The 19410-nt window shown below is 37.8% G+C and overlaps 1 protein-coding gene across 11 annotated transcripts in view; it reads right to left on the bottom strand.

Moving 5' to 3' along the window:
- The window catches only part of PTPRC (protein tyrosine phosphatase receptor type C), a 113897-nt gene that overhangs the window by 18346 nt on the left and 76141 nt on the right, over window positions 1-19410 (bottom strand). For all 11 annotated transcript variants that reach the window (XM_008268698.4, XM_008268693.4, XM_008268695.4 and 8 more), the window contains 12 exons: window positions 18916-19089; window positions 16895-17103; window positions 13204-13264; window positions 9285-9393; window positions 8270-8304; window positions 6298-6407; window positions 5636-5726; window positions 5470-5546; window positions 3655-3691; window positions 3461-3558; window positions 2289-2414; window positions 411-568 (listed from right to left, as the gene is read on the bottom strand). In XM_008268698.4, the coding sequence (XP_008266920.3) occupies window positions 411-568; window positions 2289-2414; window positions 3461-3558; window positions 3655-3691; window positions 5470-5546; window positions 5636-5726; window positions 6298-6407; window positions 8270-8304; window positions 9285-9393; window positions 13204-13264; window positions 16895-17103; window positions 18916-19089 (1285 nt within the window). The remainder of the gene's footprint in view (window positions 1-410; window positions 569-2288; window positions 2415-3460; window positions 3559-3654; window positions 3692-5469; window positions 5547-5635; window positions 5727-6297; window positions 6408-8269; window positions 8305-9284; window positions 9394-13203; window positions 13265-16894; window positions 17104-18915; window positions 19090-19410) is intronic.

Genomic DNA, 19410 nt, shown 5'->3' with positions numbered 1-19410 from the left:
GCCATGGGGCCGGTGCTGTGGCATGGCAGGTTAAAGCCCTGGCCTGCAGTGCCGGCATCCTATATGGGCACCGATTCTAGTCCCAGCTGCTCCTCTTCCAAACCAGCTCTCTGCTATGGCCTGGGTAAGCAGTGGAGGATGGCCCACGTCCTTGGGCCCCTGCACCCGCATGAGAGACCCAGAAGATCCTGGCTCCTGGCTTCAGATGGGCGCAGCTCCAGGCATTGCAGCCATCTGGGGAGTGAACCAGTGGATGGAAGACCTCTCTCTGTCTCTACCTACAGAGTGTATCTCTGTCTTTAAAACAAACAAAAATAAAATCTAAAGAGGATGTCTCTCAGTGCCGCAGGCTTACGGAGTTGGGATTTGGGATCTGTGTGGGCCGGGCGCATGTGTAGCTCTGTCTTTACCTGCAGTGCACTACAATGGGGCCGCTGAAGAAGTTGCTGAAGGCGTTCACTCTCCTTCTCAGTTTGAGGAGCAGGTGGGGGTCGTCAGGCACCCCGTGGTCGGGCCAGCTGGTGAACTGGATGTGAGTCACCACCCTCCCAGTTGCTTTCTCTTTTTTCTAGTCAAGAAACAAAATGTTCTTTGAGGTTACTAATTCTTTTTTGAAAGCAAATCACATAACACTAATAAGTGGTCGAAAGGACTGGTATAAAAAACTCATGCAAAACTAGACTGCTCCAGAGTCCATCATCCCTCGGGCTTCCTGTGCTTGTTTCAGCTTGAACTGCATTTCTTTTCCAATTAACAGCCAGCGGTTGAAACATCACGCAGGATCTGCATGCACTACTCTGTAAGCAGTAGCTGACCAGTAATGTAAGTAAGGCAAGTGTAGCCACAGCTTACAGAAACTTCCATGCTGCCATGCCAAGAAAATAACAATAAGCACACACCAAAAGGAATGGGCTACTCGTGGTGAGCAGGGAGTCTGTGAATGAGAATAAAGGTCGTCCTCACAGCTGTTTAAACTATTTCTGCTTGGAGGCCAGCATGCAGGACTTTGTCACGGGCAGAAGTCTGATTAATTACTCAGTTAGCACTGATTAATTACTCAGTTAGTACTGTAGTCCTTAGTCCCGCACACAGCAGAACCATCAACTCAGAGTGTAGAGAGAAAACTGAGGAAAGTCAGCCCCAGATTACAGCTCATTTTTTGTCCCAATTTCAAGGTAACCACCAGAAGATGCATAAATCGAAATTCGGTGACGAGGTATGAAGAACCACCTACGTTTAGATAACAGAGGAAACACAAAAATTTTCAAAAATATCAATAAGTAAGAAATAGGAAAAATGCTGATTACAATTTTCTGAAAGGAACAAATGGTATCGACCTGTACGTATTCACCCCGATCTACTGATTGGTATTTCACCATGAACCATTGGTAGGACTGCTTCACAGATCTCTGTGGGCATAGCAGTTAATAATATCATGAAAGCCTAAGAACGCCCTAGGGGAAATACTCAGGAAGTCTGCTTTTCCTACAGAAAATGTATTTGAACAGTAGAGGAATGTAACTTAGATCCCTGAGAGCTCTTCAACAAATCAAAGAAAATGTTCAGCACTCATAAAAACCCGCATGTTTTACACAGTGATTTTAAGATATATTTCACATACCGAAATGTTCAGTCATTGAACCTGTTCTTATTACATTCACACAGTGATCCAACCACTGCCACTACTTATGGAAGATTTTCGTCACCACAAAATGAAATCCTGACCCCATTGGCTGCCACTCCACATTCCTGACAGACAGATCTCCTCAGCCCCAGGCAACCACTAGTCTACTTTCCATATTGTGGAATTTTCACAGAAATGGAATCAAATAACAAGCATGATGACCTCCATGTTTGACCATTGCCTAAGGCCACGTGGACCTCTTTACTTTCTGACCCACACAGTGTCTCTCCACTGTACAGTCAGAACCTTTGATTTCCTGAAGTGCTCTCCATTGTGCCCTTGTACAAACACTCTTTCCTTAATGGCAAGAACTCACCGACAATAAGGACAATTTGTTGATTCATTGACCCCATCAACCTTTCTTTCAACCCATTTAACCTACTCCTCTTCTTTAAGAATACTTCCAGGGTCACAACAATAAATACTTTTGACTTGGAGCAAATTGATCCTCTCAACTTGTGTTACTGTTCTAGGCCACTTCTTCAACCTAAAGGCCTAAATAAGTTTTCTGAGAAAGATGTGGATCTCGCACATAGAATATTCCATCATTGCATGATCATAAAAACAGTCTCAAAATGGATGCTGTCTATTAAAACACACTCACATTTGTGATGCTGAGTTTCTGGATGATGTAATCTGGACATCTTTTGTGCTCATTGATCTTCACAATAACATCTCCAAAAGCCCGGGTGCCCTCTTCCATCGATGGCCAATATTCTGCACACTTGTTCTGCATTTTAAAACATCATTAGTGATCCCAGTTTTTCACGTATACAAAATTTTCTTGAAAAATGTCTGAAAGCAAAAACTCCAAAGAGTATTCATCTGAAATTCTCCAAACATGTGTATGTTCTTCTCCAAGTACACATACTCCTTAACTTGTGATATTGAAATGCATTGTTTCCCATCAACATCTGTGGGAATGTTATCATTTGAATATGATGTACCAATGACTCATTCAGATGTTTAATCACCATAGTCATGAAAGTTCATGGAACTAAGAGGGCAGAACTAAAGCCCAGGTCTGGTGCTAGGAGGTAGACCCTGTGGAAGGCCCTCAGGTTCTGGGGGCTTGCTCTGGAAAGCCAGTTCTCAGGAGAGGCTTCATTAGGAAGCCCTGAGTTGGACCCAGCTGTGTTCTCTACTTCCTGGCTCGCCCTGTGACACTTCCCCCGCACATGCTCCACCATTGCTTTCTAGCACCCTCATCAGAGGACGTGCCAATGGGGCCATGCAGTCTTGAGCGTGAACCTCTAAAACTGGGAGCCAAATACATCTTTTCCTTCACAAAGTTCTGCCGCCTTGGGTATTTCATTCTAGTGATGAAAGCCGACTAGTCCAGGAGGGCTTTCCTTCAAACCACGTATCAGCTGGGTGACCTTCCGTGGCTAAGGCGCATATTAAAGAGGACAGGCTCAGGGGTCAGGAGAATGGGAAGGTTTTCTAGTGGTTACTTTCAGGCAGAAAGGTTGTCACGCCGCCTAATGTCTTACCACTACGTGAGTTAACACCCATCTGGCCAAGGTCAGTTTTGTTTGAACTTCTTGCAAGTTCTTATGGAGCTAGCACATCAAAATGTACAGAACTTGCAAGTGCAACAAAACTGCAAAAAAGCCAGGAATTTCAAATGAAAAGCAAGAAATTAAGCAGAAGCATTTAAATTTTATGCATATAGACAAACATTTACATATGTACAATTTTTATGGCTTTTAAAAATGCAGTTGAACATTTCCTCTTCCTAATCGCAGACTCTGCCTTAATCTTCTGGGCTCTTACCCTGTTTCCTTCTTCACATCGAGTAACCATGACAATAACTGTGGCCTTCTGTTCCCAGATCATCCTCCAGAAGTCATCCACAGTTTCATCCCTGGGGCCTGGGGGCAGGTAAACAAGGACAGGCCACTAAGAAGGAGCTCCTTGCAACTGTGATAACGTGGTTTTTCCAAAAGAATATCAGACTATGAAATTACCTTGTGCAGCAATATATTTCCTGGGTTCCTTGAAACCCTGTTCAAAACACACAAAGATAGGTCATGGACAGATCATTCAATTATTTGCCAATATGCAAAATGGTATTAGAAGAATTGCTTTAGACCCACTGCTTCTTGGTTCTGAATTTATCTGTGCATTTTCAGATTATTTGCGGATTTGATTAATTCATGACCAGGCATTTAATTGTGGCAAACCTGCTAGTTAGTGTTTTACAAACAATATCCATGACTATCATGTATGCCAAATAGTTTTCAACGCTAGACTTCATCCTTACCTGAGAAGGGCAGCAACTCCCAAGACTCATCCGGGCACTCCTATAGTTAACATCCTGCCAACCTTACAGCACCTTCTCCCAGTAACTGAGCTTCCTCACCAGCTATGTAGCTACATTTCGGATTTTTTTACTCAGTTTCTTTTACTAAATCCATCAGGGATCACACCCACACTTCCACATCTTAATGACTGTTGTAATACATTGCTGATTTCCTAGACGTCTTTTGTGCCATTTCAGATAAGAGATACAATAGCTTACATTTCATTATCTATAATGTCTGCATTCTCTGCTCCTGTTACCAAGACAGAGAAGGAGTATGTGGACAGAAAAGATATTACGCTAATTATTTTCAAAATTATCTCAGAATCGTAACATGAGAGAAGCTCCACAGATAGAAGTAAGCTTTGCCACTGATGGAAATTTTGCCTGTGAGCTACAAGATATGGTTAATTTGAGAACCTTTCATGATATAGTATTATTCACTCATACCTTATTTATTCAATGATTCTTTACTGAATGGCTACAAATGGCCACAAATACTTGCTTTCAGGAGCTCCTGGAAATATATATGATAATGTCATATATATCCCATATTTATATTTTAGGTGAAAAATATATGATGGAGAACAGACTGAACAATATGTAAAAGTTTTCTATAAAGGAAGAAATACAAATGTTGGTGCCTTCTTGTTTACATTTAAAGAAGTCCTGACTATATAAATAAGAAAGCAACATAGAGATTAGCTCTGATGGTGGGTGAGGACACTGGGCACAGGGCAGGTTGGGTGAGAAGATATTTTTCAGTCTTTATTTTTGTACTATTTTAAATTATTTGAATTAAATATGAATTAAATAATTTAATTCATACCCTGCATAATAAAATAGGTTACATTTATAAGTATGCTGAATGATTTTACCAGGTAGAGATATTTACATTTTTGGGTCAATACAAGAGATGGATAATCTGTGTCAATGAGGTTGATTATTGCTGAATTGCAGGACTATGTCACTGAAGCAGAATAGAATGAAGTGGGACATACTTGAGTTGAATCTTGCCTTAAATCTTTAATAATTGTGTGGAAAAGGACAAGGACAAGGTAACTGCTCAGCCTGAGCCTCCCAGTCTCCCCTGTACCATGAGTACAGTGTGCACACCCAGGACCAATGTGGGGCTCTCACAAGACATATGTGCACTGGTCATTTAATCTGATATCCAGCCCACAATAGGAACTAGATGGATTAGTTCTTAGTAATGGTTTGTTTTTAAAAGAAAATCGTATGTTACAACTAATACCAATAGGCATATGATAAATAACAATTCTTGTAAATATTACTGATTTGGTTGTTTAGATCAATGAGATTATGGGCTTAATTCAAAATCTTGCTAATAAAATTTTTAAGCTTTGCCAAGACAGAGAAGGAATGTAATGGAATACATAGACACATGAAAAATGTAAATTTACCAATGACAAAATGACGAGGATATAAAGAAACTGGTCAGTTGTACATTTTTACTCACGTCAATGTAGCTGGCATTGATATAGCTTGACCCTGCATCTCCATTTATCTCAGAGAGTTCCACCCGGTTATAGTCATCTGTTTAAAGAAAATAAAAATGAGCAAGCAAATAATAAATAATCAAACAGCACAGATATGAGGAAATTCAGTTCCCAGCGGGTACTCACAAGGAAGTATGTCAACATAACGGTTTTTGTTCTGGTTTAAGGGCTTCCGAGCATCCTTGATAGAGAACTTGCTGAACACTCTTGGAATGCTCTGAAAGACATGGAGTTTCCTTGAATCCTAGCACATTTAGGACAATTAGCTTCCCCCTTTCCTGATATCAATTTAAGCAAATGAGATATCTAGAATATCTCCTTGATACTAATAAACAAGCTACATATAACGTTTGAAATTAGCATTATTAGAAGTCATACAAAATGACTTTTTCTTTAAAAACTACTGATGGACTATTTTCAGAAAAAATAAAATGAGTAAATTTAGGATGAATTTATGTAAACCTTAAAATTTATTTAAAAACAGATACTTGTATCATTATCTAGAGTAGAAGCGCAAAATCAGCCAATATGTTTTGTGACACAACTGCATAATTGATAACCATGCAATAAAGCTTGATATTAATATTTACTTTCTAAATACTATGATCTTGTCAACCTCTTAGGATACTCCCTTCAGGTCTTTGAATGTCTGCGAATCATATCTGCTTCGATTATGTTGCAATACTATGTGGAATAAATTTAAAGGCCAATGGTTATACAAATACACTTAAATTGAAATTATCTTGATTGAGTAAAGTTTCTTATTATATACCAAGTGTTATATATACCTGAAATTCAGCCAGAAAAAGTCTTCCTTCATCAGCAATCTTTCTCTTATAAGTTTCCAACAAAATATCTGCATGGATTGGTTCCACATTCATCAACTGTTTTTCATCATCTGTAAGCACATCAAAAATTCAGGCCTAGTGTTACGTCTGTCATTCAAACACACATGCAGATTTCATTGAATTTATATCACAGATTCAATCATTAGCTCATTTTATTCTCATACACTTTATGCCTGAGAAGCCTCACTCAAACATGAACATTCTCCTATAAGCAAATGACTCATAGATCATGTACTCAGGTCATTTCTCTGCTAGAATGTTCTTCCACATTTCTATGCCTAAAGAAAAGATTCCAGAGCAAGTAGTCCTAGAGTAAGAACATCCACATTCTCTCTGATTACATTCGTTTATACAGGAATTACCATTCTCATTTATCCTTATTACAGTAATAATTATTATTCTCTTATTTTCCATTTTGACTTGTGAGAAGTATGGATGAAATCAACAGAATTAGGATTAACGTGTTTATACAAGGGACTCAGCTTAATTTGAGCATCAGTTTCTACTAAACCATGAAGCAAGTTGGATTCATTTGTTCTGCCTCCTGGATATGAAGCCCACTATTTACTATGTTTGTGAAATAACTCAGTAAAGATTAAAAACACACATTAACCATCAAAAGCTATGGCTGTAGATGGAACTCAAAAAATAGCAATTTTAGAAGGGTAGAGAATTTATGTTGTCACTTATATAAAGAGGATGTTTTTCCTACTTTTGGGGTAATGTTGGTGATACTTCTTCAGCATTCGTGTCAACTGTTCTCATTTGCCTTTGGGCATCTTGCTGTCCATGGAAACTTTCTATCCAACCACCAGGATCAAAGTGGCCATGCACAGTTACTTCTTTGGGTTGTTGGGACCCCTGATATTCACTCATTCTGAACCAAAGCCACTTCCAGGCTGCTATGGGTTTTGGGTGAGGAAGTTTGAATGCTTTCCAAGGGGCAGTCAGCATCAATGCTGAGACAAGCTGTTTCTCTGACACTCTGCAGTCTGCCTCCATTCCTGGAAATGATTCCTCTCCTTCCTCCTATGCCCTGCATCCTAACTTCAGCAGATCAAAACTAATCCTCCTCGGGACACTCGATTGCCTGAATTGCTTTGTTCATCAAATCCCATACACTGGCTAGGGACTGAGTTAAAGCCACAAATGAGTAAGAGAAACTTCCCGGCCTTCATAAAGCTTGTATCCTAGCTAGTGGGGGATAGTAAATATGTAATGTGATACCTTCTGCAAAGGAAAGGCAAGTCTATTAAGATGCTCCCAAGAATTAGCCCTGGTGCTCTGGCCTACAGACTTGCCACCTACTACTGCCTGAGGGAAATCTGCAAACATAAGTTAACACAAGACCTAAGAGTTTTAAAATTCTTCCCAGACTTACTTGTCTTTTTTTTTTAAACATAATTTCAGTGTCTGTAACTCCATCTGTTCTTATTGGATCATGGTAGTTTTGGTTTATTTTTTTAATGAAAAGATATCATGTAAAAGGTGAAACAAAATCAGAAGAAAGGTATTTTCCTCTCCAAAGTCAAATTGCTGTTCTTTGTCCTGTCTGTAAATCTGCCTTCAGTGGGAGTGGCCACCATGGCACCAGGGCAGGACCTTGGTTCGCTTTCCACTTTCTCATCTCTGTGGGTTTGCATACTTTTCCCTCCATCACTCCCACATGCATGGGTCTTGTGATCCCCTTACATTCTCAGCAGACCATGCCTCTGCCTCCCCACACACATTGTGGGGAAGATAGACACACATGTCTTCTATCTTGTTACAGGACCACACACATTCAACCACCAGGGCATTTGCCAAACAACTATCCTGTTTGTCAATACTTAGCTGTGTTCCTCTATTAATTTAAAAAGAATGAATACAAATGCAAGGAGGGAATATTCATCAGCAAAATATGCACACTCACCCCTTTCAACAAGTTCTTGTTGTTCATCTAAGTTGCTGTGAAAATAAGAAACATAAGATTCCATTTTCTTAAAAACATAGAAGTCAGGTGACATTCAATTGTAATTAATTGATTTTATTTAATGAATGAATGTGTTGGAGGGAGGAGGGAATGGAGGCAGGAAAGAAAAAAAGAGAGAAAAGCAGAGGAGAGAGGACAGAGGAAACAGGGGAGAGAGAGGGGAGGGAAGAATGAAGGAGGAAGGGAAAGAACACCCAAGAAGCATCTACTAAATTCAGAGAACAGGCAAAAAATGATTATATTTGGCAGCTCATGTGTTTCACAAAATGTGGTTGTTCCTGGCTAAGAAATACATAACCCTCCCCAGCTACTGCCCTCCTGTCTTTTGCTCTTGTCATTCATAGATTCCTCTGATCCACTTATATGTACTAAAACAGCAGGCACACATTCTTCTCACTGGTTATTGTTAAATCTACAAGGTCATTAGCAAATGTAGGAAATATTAATATTTACCATACATCCATAAAATCATACAAAAAATCTTTGATCAAAAGTTCAGTCACTGGGGTGGGCATTTGGCCTTGTGATTAGGACACTGATTGGAACATTCATCTCTCAAGTAAGAGTGCCTGGGTTCAATTCCCAGTACCGGCTCCCAACTCCAGCTTCCTGCCATTGCAGACCCTGGGGGGGCATCGGTTGATGGCTTAAGCAGTTGGGTGTCTGCCCTCCACGTGGGAGACCTGGACTGAGTCCGTGGCTCCTGGCTTCCATGTGACCCAGCCCTAGACTTTGCGACCATTTGTGGACCAGTGGATCTGCTCTGTCTTTGTTTGCCTCTGTCTCTCTGCCTCTTGAATAAAAAGAAAGAATTCAGTCACCAACTGGGCATCATACTGCCCTCCCCAGTTCCTGTATTTCGTATTTCTGCAGATGCCTGAGAAATATGAAAATAATATGCTTGCATCATTATTCACCACCGTTGTCATTTTAAAATTCATAAGTCAATTCTTACCTGGATCTTTTCTTATGCAAATCATAGATTTTGTAGAGCACAACAAGCAGGGCTATTGATGTCACAATAATCAGAAACGCCAGGAATGCAATCAGTGCTTTAGAATTATCTAGAAATGAAAAATAGTACATGAAGAGAGCCTATGAGGTCAAATATTTGCCAGATTCTTTGAACAATCACTTTAAAAGAACTTAATATTTTTCATTTATTGTGAGATGTTTAGAAATTTTAGAAAAAGATCAGATGTGATAAATTCCTGTTTGTGTGATTTCACTGTGTCAGTCAGAACATTTTATACTTGAGGAGGGGAATTAGGGTGCAGGCCAGCACTTTTGGTTCCTTGCATTCAATAATGTCCTTTTATAAAGTGCTATTGTGCAGGTTTGGTTCTCTTTCAGTTACTATATTTTGAAGGGATCAAGGAGATAACATATTATAATATTCAGAGAGAAACTTATTCAGTTTCAACTTTATGTGCAGCCTCCTGAGGAGATCAGAAAGGCCCCAGCCTCACAGAGATAAATGCTCTTAGATGCTCATTGAGGTGTGAAACCAATTAACCCAGAGACAAAAATGGATTAATTCTACAGTTAGGAAAATACCTTGACTTAAATTTCTATTGAGGTTAATGTGAATCTCACCCTTCCTGAGGTCAAACAACAGGGTGTGTTGTAATTCTGCCTTCCCTTGTAATAGTGCACCCTACATTCCACACATACGGGGAATACGGGATCAAACAGTACAGAAACTTAAGGACCCCAGTCCAGGACCCAGACAGCGCTGGTTGTAAACTTGGCTTCATCGTTCTGGTTGGGAATTTGGCTAGAATCTTCATCTTCATACCTCTGTTTCTAATTTCTAAAATGAGGTTAAATGAGTTGGTTCACAGTGAGCAACTGGCACAGCAGCTGGAACACGGTGTCTACTAATTTCTCACCATTTACAAAAAGTATTTTCTGTCAAATATGGCTCTAGATACTTAGGATATTTCAAACAAAGACCCTGTGCCCATGAAACTCACATTCTAGGGAGGAAAGAGAGATGACGAACACTGCATAATAAGCGAATGGTGAATGGAGTAGAAGATGATCGGGGCTGTAGAAATAAACAGGAAAGCAGTCCCAGGATACACAACAGAAAGTAAGCAAAGTACCAGTTCCAAGAAGACTGGTGCTCTCTTTGGGAGAAGCAGAGAGTAGAGAGAGAAGCCAACATGTGAAATAATTTCACATGTATTCCAGAAAATACGTGGCAAGGATGTAAGGGGTAGCTATTTTCTTTATGGTCAGGGGATGGCACGAAACCATTCTTCTACAACCTGAAAGTTGGCCCAGCTCAGCGAATATCTGCCAAATAGTTGGTCTCATGCTCAAAATTTCTATAGATAGAGACATAAAAATAGGAATTTAGGAAATCAATTTTAGGTGGGAATTCTCGGACCCAAGTTTAAATGCTGAGCGTATCACCTCTCTCACACACCAGTGGGCACATTGATGAAATTATCTAAGCTTAGGTTTCCTAGTCTATGAAATAGGAATGACGCCACCTTCTTCAAAGAGCCATTTCCACAAACTCTGCACTTCTGAATGCATGCAGAAATCAATGGAAAGTATGGACTGTAGTGAATGCTTTCAAGGCAAAGTTCTTACTGGAATAGGCTTCTAAAATGACCTGACGTATTCATTGTCCTATCTCTATCTCAAATTCATTTCACTAAAACTGTCAAACTATATGAGCGGTGGTGGCATATTTATGTATCTATATATCTATGTCTGTCTGTCTGTCTATTTAGGCATGATTGTTTCCAAATTGTATGGATAAAACTATCAGAAAGGTGATCATCCAATCTTTTCTTTATACGACTATAGTTTTAATGAGTTTGTGACTATTTTAGAATTTACTTCATATGAGTGAACTTGAACTTCTTTTCATTAGATTATTGTTTACAGTACTTGCCTATTTTCCTGCATGTCTATAGTTCTTTTTGCTTTTTTTTTTTGTTGTTGTTGTTGTTGAACTCTTAATTTAGTGGAGTTGACAGGCATTTGATTGTAATATAAACTAAAAAATGTCATCTCAGAAAAAAAACACTAAGTGAAAAAATAAAGGAGAGTCACAATCATGAAAAAAGGTTATTACTGACAAAATACAGTGCCCTGAGGTGCTATTTCTGAAAGAAATTGCACCAAATGACTATGACTTAGCATTCTCACCCGTTAGCTGGGGTTGGCTCTACTAAAGTACTCAGTAGCGTCAAACTCGCTTCAACACTCATATTAAGAACACAAATGCACAAATATTCAGGTAAACTCTGTGACTTATTGCTTTCCCTCTTCTCTCCAGGAACTCTGCTGGTATCAAAGAACTAAAACGGCATGAATCTGTACCGCCAGAGAGAACGACATAAGGTAAGTTAGAGGAACAAGTCCAGCAAGTTTTGGAGGGTGGAAAATACAGAGGAAAAGCTATGCCCTAAACAGCAGCTTGAGCGGACAGACCCCAGTTCTTCAGAATGCTAGGGTCTCCAGCTAGGAGGTAACACAGGCAGAGCAAGTGAATTACAGGTCAGAAAATGGAATGTCCACATTAGCAAACCAAGAAAGCAGTTTGTGTATCTATGGAGAAAATCCCAAGGAGAACTGATCACAGAAACAGCTAACAGAGGTTACTCTCGCAAGCAAAATAATGAGCGAGGAAAGTGACATATAGAGATTGTCATTGTTATAACAAAATTGAACGTAAGGGATTTTTTTCCCCATGCTTATCTTACCTTCAGTAAAGTAAATCAGGAAAGACTCCAATCTGAGGCTAGTTATGCCAAGCGTAACAGAACAGAAGATAAAATAGGTGACAGGGGCTGGCGTGGCACAGCAGGTTAAGCTGCTCCTTCATACATTTTTATTAATGCCCCCCCATTTTTAATTCATAGGGCTTCCCATTCTTTTTTTATGATCATTGTTATTGAAAGGCAGAATTAAGGAGACAGAGAGAGAGAGAGAGAGATCTTCCATCCCCTGGTTCACTCCCTAAATGGTCGCAACGGCTAGAGCTGGGCTGATCCAAAGCCAGGAGCCAGGAGTCTCATCTGGGTCTCCCATGTGGGTGCAGGGGCCCAAGGACTTGGGCCATCGTCTGCTGCCTTCCCAGGCACGTTAGCAGAGAGCTGGATCAGCTGTGGCGCAGCCGGGACTTGAACTAGCGTACATAAGGAATGCCTGTGCTGCAGGCTGCAGTTTTTTCAGCTGCACCATAACACCAGCCCCTAAGCTGCTCCTTCAGATGCCGGCATCCCATAGCTGAGTACCAGTTTGAGTCGCAGCTGCTTCACTTCCCGTGCAGCTTCCTGCTAGTGTGCCTGGGAAAGCAGCAGGTGGGCCAAGTGTTTGGGCCCCCTGCCACCCAGGAGGGAGACCCGGATGGAGTTCCAGGCTCCTGGTTTTGGCTGGCCTCTCCCTGTCTATTGTGGCCAATTGGGGAATGATCCAGCAGATGGAAGATCTCTCTCTTCCTCCCTTTTGGTCGCTCTACCTTTCAAATAAATAAAATAAACAAATCTTTTAAAATAATGTAAAAAGATAAAATAGGTAACAATCTCTAATACAGTACACAAAAGTACTTGTATGAAGAAATGTCATGAGCATAATCACAATTCAGTAATTATAAATCCTCTTATATATTATTTAATAAAATCAACAATCCTTTAGTAATTGTACCTCACAATTTGAATTTAAGATATTATATTTTAATATGATGCTCATGTATTCATAAATTTATCCAGAAAATGTAAAATATATTTCTAGAAAACCCATCATTTAAACATTTAACAATCAAGTATAAGAAGGAATGTATAACAATGTGGCTTTCTAGGCACTCATGTATATTTCACAGAGATGTAACAAATAACCCAGGAATGACTTACAGGATGTTGATTGATGCTTAACAACTGGTTTACTAGAAAAATTCCCATTGTGACAAAAGACCTGTATGTCAGCAATAAAAAGAAAATTTAGTTCCCCAGTGTAAATGTGTCCATTATAATGTAAAACAAATGCTATTTCTCACCAGAGGCCATTGTTTTCATTAAAATATGCTGAATAGATCTAGTTTATGGGTGAAACTTCAAGGCTATGTTATTTTTGTTTTCAAATGTTTTGAAAAGACAGTCCAAAAAGATGAAGAAATATCAGACCATTTAGCAGCAACAGTAATAAGCAGCAAGAGTAAATGAAACTAGATGAAGAAACAAAATCCAGTGCATCAACATATTATAATTTAAAGTTAAAGTTTGCTAATAAACAGGCTATATTTTCACATTTTATTTTAAAAGGAAATTCCATCATATGCTGTTTACAAAAATAATACGTAAAATTCATGTAAGAATAACAATTTAAACAATAATTAAAATTTACCTAAAAATATATCTGACTAACATCATTGAAAATACTAATGGTAAATATGAGAAATTTGACACACATACATCTAAACATTTATTCTATAGAGAATATATGATTTCCTTAGTATTCATAAAATATTCATTTATCAAACCTTGATCTGTAAAAAATATTCTGCAAATTCCAAAATACAAAATTTGTAAAAGTCTTTTGTAAATTAATAATTAGTAGCAATAAAAAATTCAAGCCCCTGAAGTGTAGAAACATTCTTAACATCCAACAAATGAATTCAAAACTTTGCCAATAGGAACCATAGACAAATTAGAAATTATCAAAAATGAGAACATTGTACTTTATGGAGCCATTCATTAAATTTTATATGAAGGCATTCAGAAATTAGTGATAAAAAAGATAAACATAGGATACAGCCAAAATTCTACCAAAGGACAATTCATAGTCTTAATTTTTTTAGTTAATAAAAAAAAATGGGGGGAAAACACATTTATTCCATAGCTGTCAGCAGAAAATATCAAAATAAATCTTTGAAACAGAAAAGTAAGAAATTAATAATAACAGAAATAACTATTAATATATCATCTGGGAATTTCAATGGTGGATAAAGTTATAAGTATCATATTAAACAATTAACTATGGAAATGTCCATTAAACAATCATAAAAAATGATAGATTTATATGTATAAAAATTTAAAGATTGTATATGACTGTAAATGCTATGAAGAAAATTAAGATAGACTATAACTGAAAACAAAATTCACAACACAGATGACATAGAGTTTAGTGTAATTAATATGCAAAGAGGTTCCCAAAAGAAATCTGGAAGAAAGATAACAAAACTACATTTACCTTCAACAAAAGCTTAAGAAATATCATTAAACAACTAAAGATAGCAATACCATAATTCACCTACTAAACAGCAAAGAAAAAAAGACATGTCTAGTGTTGTTGACATTTACAAGAAACATTCATTTCAAACACTGTTAAGGAAGGTAATTTGGTAACTTTTATCAAAAAATGGTGATATATCTCTAAAATATCTTAAAATATGTATAAATTCCTTTGATCCTACAAATCCATTTCTAAGACCTTCTCAAATAGAAATGATAAATGGCAGAGTTAGAAACATGCCAGGGGATTCCAATTCAACCCCATCAAGGTGGCATGTACCAATGCCTTCTCACTAGTCAAAGTGATCAATTTCAGTTCACAATTGATCATAATGAAAGGACTAAGAGTCAAAGGGATCACATAAACAAGACTAGTGTTTGCAAATACTAACTGATAGAATAAAAAAGGAGAGAACGATCCAACATGAGAAGCGGGATACACAGCAGACTCATAGAATGGCAGATGTCCCAAACAGCACTCTGGCCTCAGAATCAGCCCTTAAGGCATTTGGATCTGGCTGAAGAGCCCATCTTAGTATGTTAGGCATGGAAAGCCAAGACACTCTGGCAAAAAAATAAAAAAATAAAAAATAAAAAACAAAAAACAAAAAACAAAAAACCTAAATGAAAGATCTCTGTGAGTGAGATCCCAGCAGAAAGAACAGGCCATCAAAGAAGGAGGTACCTTTCTCTGAAGGGAGGAGAGAACTTCCACTTTGATGATGACCTTGTCTAAATAAGATCAGAGTTGGCAAACTCAAAAGGCTTCCATAGCCTTGGCAACTCATGACAAGAACCTAGGGTGATTACTGATGCCATAAACAAGAGTGTCAATTTGTTAAGTCAACAACAGGAGTCACTGTGCACTTACTCCTCATGTAGGATCTCTGTCCTTAATGTGTTGTACAATGTGAATTAATGCCATAACTAATACTCAAACAGTTCTCTACACTTTGTGTTTCTGTGTGGGTGCAAACTGTTGAAATTTTTACTTAATATATACTAAATTGAACTTCTGTATATAAAGATAATTGAAAATGAATCTTGATGTGAATGGGATGGGAGAGGGAGCGGGAGATGGAGGGTTGCAGGTGGGAGGGAAGTTATTGGGGGGAAAAATCCACTATAATCTAAAAGCTGTACTTTGGAAATTTATATTTATTAAATAAAAGTTAAAATTTAAAAAAGGACATATTTTTAAATGTTGCCATTATAGGTGTGTTTATTGAATATTATTTATTTTAGACATAGGCTATAATTAATAGAAACCATGTTGAAACCATGTCATAGACCTCAATGTAACCATTGACAAGTCCATCACAGCAAAATATTTAACAAGGAGAAGATATGCATACTATAGTGATTTTGAAAAATAGGGCTTTCCAAACTGTATGTTTATAGTTTTGATAATCTATTCACTAGATATATAGATATGTCTTCATATATCATAAAAGTACAAGTATATACATAAAATATGATCAGTAGATAGTGAGATTTTGTATAATTTTAATTCTCTCCGTCACTGGTATGTCATAATATTTGTTTCTAGCATTTTTTATCCTCAAAGTATGTGTGCAGTTTTTGCTATTGAAAAATTCACATAGAGAAAATAATAAACTGTTATAAAGTTTTGCTTCTTGACACAAGAGCAAAAATTTAGGCAAAATTAAATTATCCTGCAGTTCCAGATATTCTTGCAAAACATTTACCTTCAATTAATGTTTTTAATTCTAGGGAGAAAGAGATTGGAGCCAGTTTTGAAACTTTCAAATTGTGATTCCATTATCACTTCTTTTTTATAATATAAACAAAAAGATTATTAAACATGAGAAGGTTCATGTTCAAGATTGAGTGGTCTCTATTGGGTCCTTGGTGATGGTATTTTTCCTCGCTGAGCCTTGGAGAAGTATGGAGCCTACATGGAGAGAGGGAGCATGTCTGTCTACACCTGTGTGTCTCTTAAGAAGCCAGCAGGATTCAATCATAGGGGTGCCATTCTAACGACCCAAATCGATCTAATCACTTCCAAAGGATGCATTCTCAAACACCATAATCGAATTAAATTTCCATCCCTTTACTACCATTAACTTATTTTTTTGGACTTTTTCCTACCAAGATACCTTTTGTTTAAGGCATACAAACTCCATGCATTTCATAAACACAAAATTAAGACCACAGGAATTCACCTCTTAGGTTCATAATGCTTTTGATCACGCTGAACTTCCTGAGCACTGACCTTAATGTTTTTTCAAGCACAAAATGCTAATCATTATGATATGCGAGAATTGCAGCATTATAGACAGCATGATCTTACCTGAATCTCATAGTCGGTTGAGTATTCAAGATTGTCTAAAAGGAATTTGCAGTTGTTTTTATTCTCCTTTCTAAATTCACTCCTTCCAGTTTTGACTATCAAATAGTACTGTAGAGTGGGCCCATTGATCTTTTCAGGCTTATCACATTTGACAGATATGCTGTTATCTGACTTCTGGGAGATGATCACATGCTGGACCATGCTTGGAGCTGTCAACATGAAGAAAGATGTCTTTTTTTTTTCTTTTTTTTTAAAAAAAGATTTATTTCATTTATTTGAAAGAGTTACAGAGAGAGGTAGAGACAGAAAGAGAAACGTCTTCCATCTGCTGGTTCACTCCCTAGATGGCCGCAATGGCCGGAGCTGCGCCGATCCAAAGCCAGGAGCAAGGAGCTTCTTCTGGGTCTCCCATATGGGTGCAGGGGCCCAAGGACTTGGGCCATCTTCCACTGCTTTCCCAGGACATAGTAGAGAGCTGGATTAGAAGAGGAGCATCCGGGACTAGAACCAGTGCCCATAAGGGATGCAGGCACTGCAGGCCAGGGCTTTAACCCACTACGCCACAGAGCCGGCCCCAAAAGATGTATTTTAATAGTTCCATAAATACATATTTAAATTCTTGGCAGTATGAGCACTGCATGAAGTATTTTAAGTGTTCATTTGGGGGTTATGGATGACCTAAGTTATGGATGGAAGTCATGATGGCACATACATTAAGATGTTCTCACAGAACATCTAAGCATAAACCACCTATTCATTCATTTGGTATCAACATAGATTATGCTGGGGGTAGAGTATGCAGAATGAGAGAGCAGAGAAATGTCCAAGAGTGGAGCTGGGAAGTCATATAATCCACACTGACCTCTCTGGAAGTGCTTACATTGCTAAACACCCAGCTGGATTCTTGAAGAGTAGCCACCAATTGTGTTTGTTATCTGTAATATCACAAAAACTCAGGAAAGCAACAAGGGCATGGAGCTCCAGGACCTGGCCTTTTTAAACCAGAGTCTACATGATGTGAATTGTATTTTACATTTAGTAATGAATGGGACAACTTTTCTTCATAAGCCCATTGCCTGCAGGGTTTCTGGAGTTACCGATGCCCTGATTTTTCACAGGGGTGTTTCTTCGTCCCTGTCCCGGATGGGGCTTAACAGCTCCCTGACTGCAGATTTAGCTGTGGGCTTGTTAACTATCTAGACACCATAGAGTGGCAAGAGCCAAATGCTATCAAAAAGAAACCTTGAATAGAAAAGTGACATAAAATAGTAGGAGATCAGTGTCACAAACAGAAGAAAATACTAACAAAATATTTTAGAAAGTGTTTATCAAGTGAAGATGTGATGTATAATTATGTGGATTGCAATCTGCATAACATGATTCCTGAGCATAAATTATTGAGAGGAAATTGCTTAGAGTCCAAATGAACTTAATTATTATCTTGCAACGACATAGGAAATACTTAGATGCTACACTGTCATTGGCTCTATGTCAGTGAAAGAAATTATGAATGACTAATTGACTAAAAAACTGCATATGGGTGAAATAGTCATTTTTCCATCAACTATTCTTTATAGTCATTGTGTACATTCCCACTAAACTAGAGTCTTTTTGCTTTTTATTTGTTAAGCTTCTTATTGGGTGAAATATTAAGGGTTTTTACAGTAATATAAATTTAAAATATCTTATCTCCAAAACTAAAAAAGAAGAAAGATAGATGGAAGGAAGATGAGGGGGAATGAGGAAGGGAATATTATTATGATCTCAGACGTGTATGTATAAGTCATACTGAATTGTTAAAATTCATTAAAATTAAAATTAAATGAAAAAATAAACAAAAATAGGAAATTCAGGTTTCAATTTAAAATAATTTTATTTGAAATTATTATATATACTAGATGTTACTAACTGAACCAGGTCAAGGTGTTTCCCAAATGAAGCATCAGGGAGAGGTCAATAGGCTGAAAAGTTGGTTCAGGGTTCCTGGCCACCCCTGGGAAGAATTACAATGTATAACTTACGTGCTGGGCTTGTTGTCAACTGACAGCTTGAAGCACTTCCTTTACGCTGCACTTTCCCATTGACATATGCATATAATGTTACATCATACGTTGTAAAAGGTTCCAATTTTTCAAAATCATATTTGCTCATATTTTTTTCCAGATTACTGCAGTTTTTTTTAGATCCTTCATTTACTTCAAAGACAACAATAATTTAGTAATTAATTAAAAGTCAGTATCATCATGTGTTCAATGTGGTATCGACATAATACCATTCCAAACAGACTCCCATTAATTAGCAATTGAAGAATAAGTTCTTCCTTGAACTTCTTAGCCCATGTAATTATCAATCAAAGGTATTGAATACATTTAATTATTATAAACTCAAATATTCAAAAATTGCAGTTTCAAATAATTAGTTTGTTACATAAAATATCTAGTAGGTCCAAACACTTTTGAGAAGACAATCTATTTGCTTTCTGAGACAACATAGCCCAAGTGGATCCTATGACAGCA

This window comes from Oryctolagus cuniculus, chromosome 13 (assembly GCF_964237555.1).
Source record: "Oryctolagus cuniculus chromosome 13, mOryCun1.1, whole genome shotgun sequence".
In the NCBI taxonomy this organism is placed as follows: domain Eukaryota; kingdom Metazoa; phylum Chordata; class Mammalia; order Lagomorpha; family Leporidae; genus Oryctolagus; species Oryctolagus cuniculus.
Note: the sequence above shows the minus strand (reverse complement) of the source record. Positions and strands in the feature narration are given on the sequence as shown.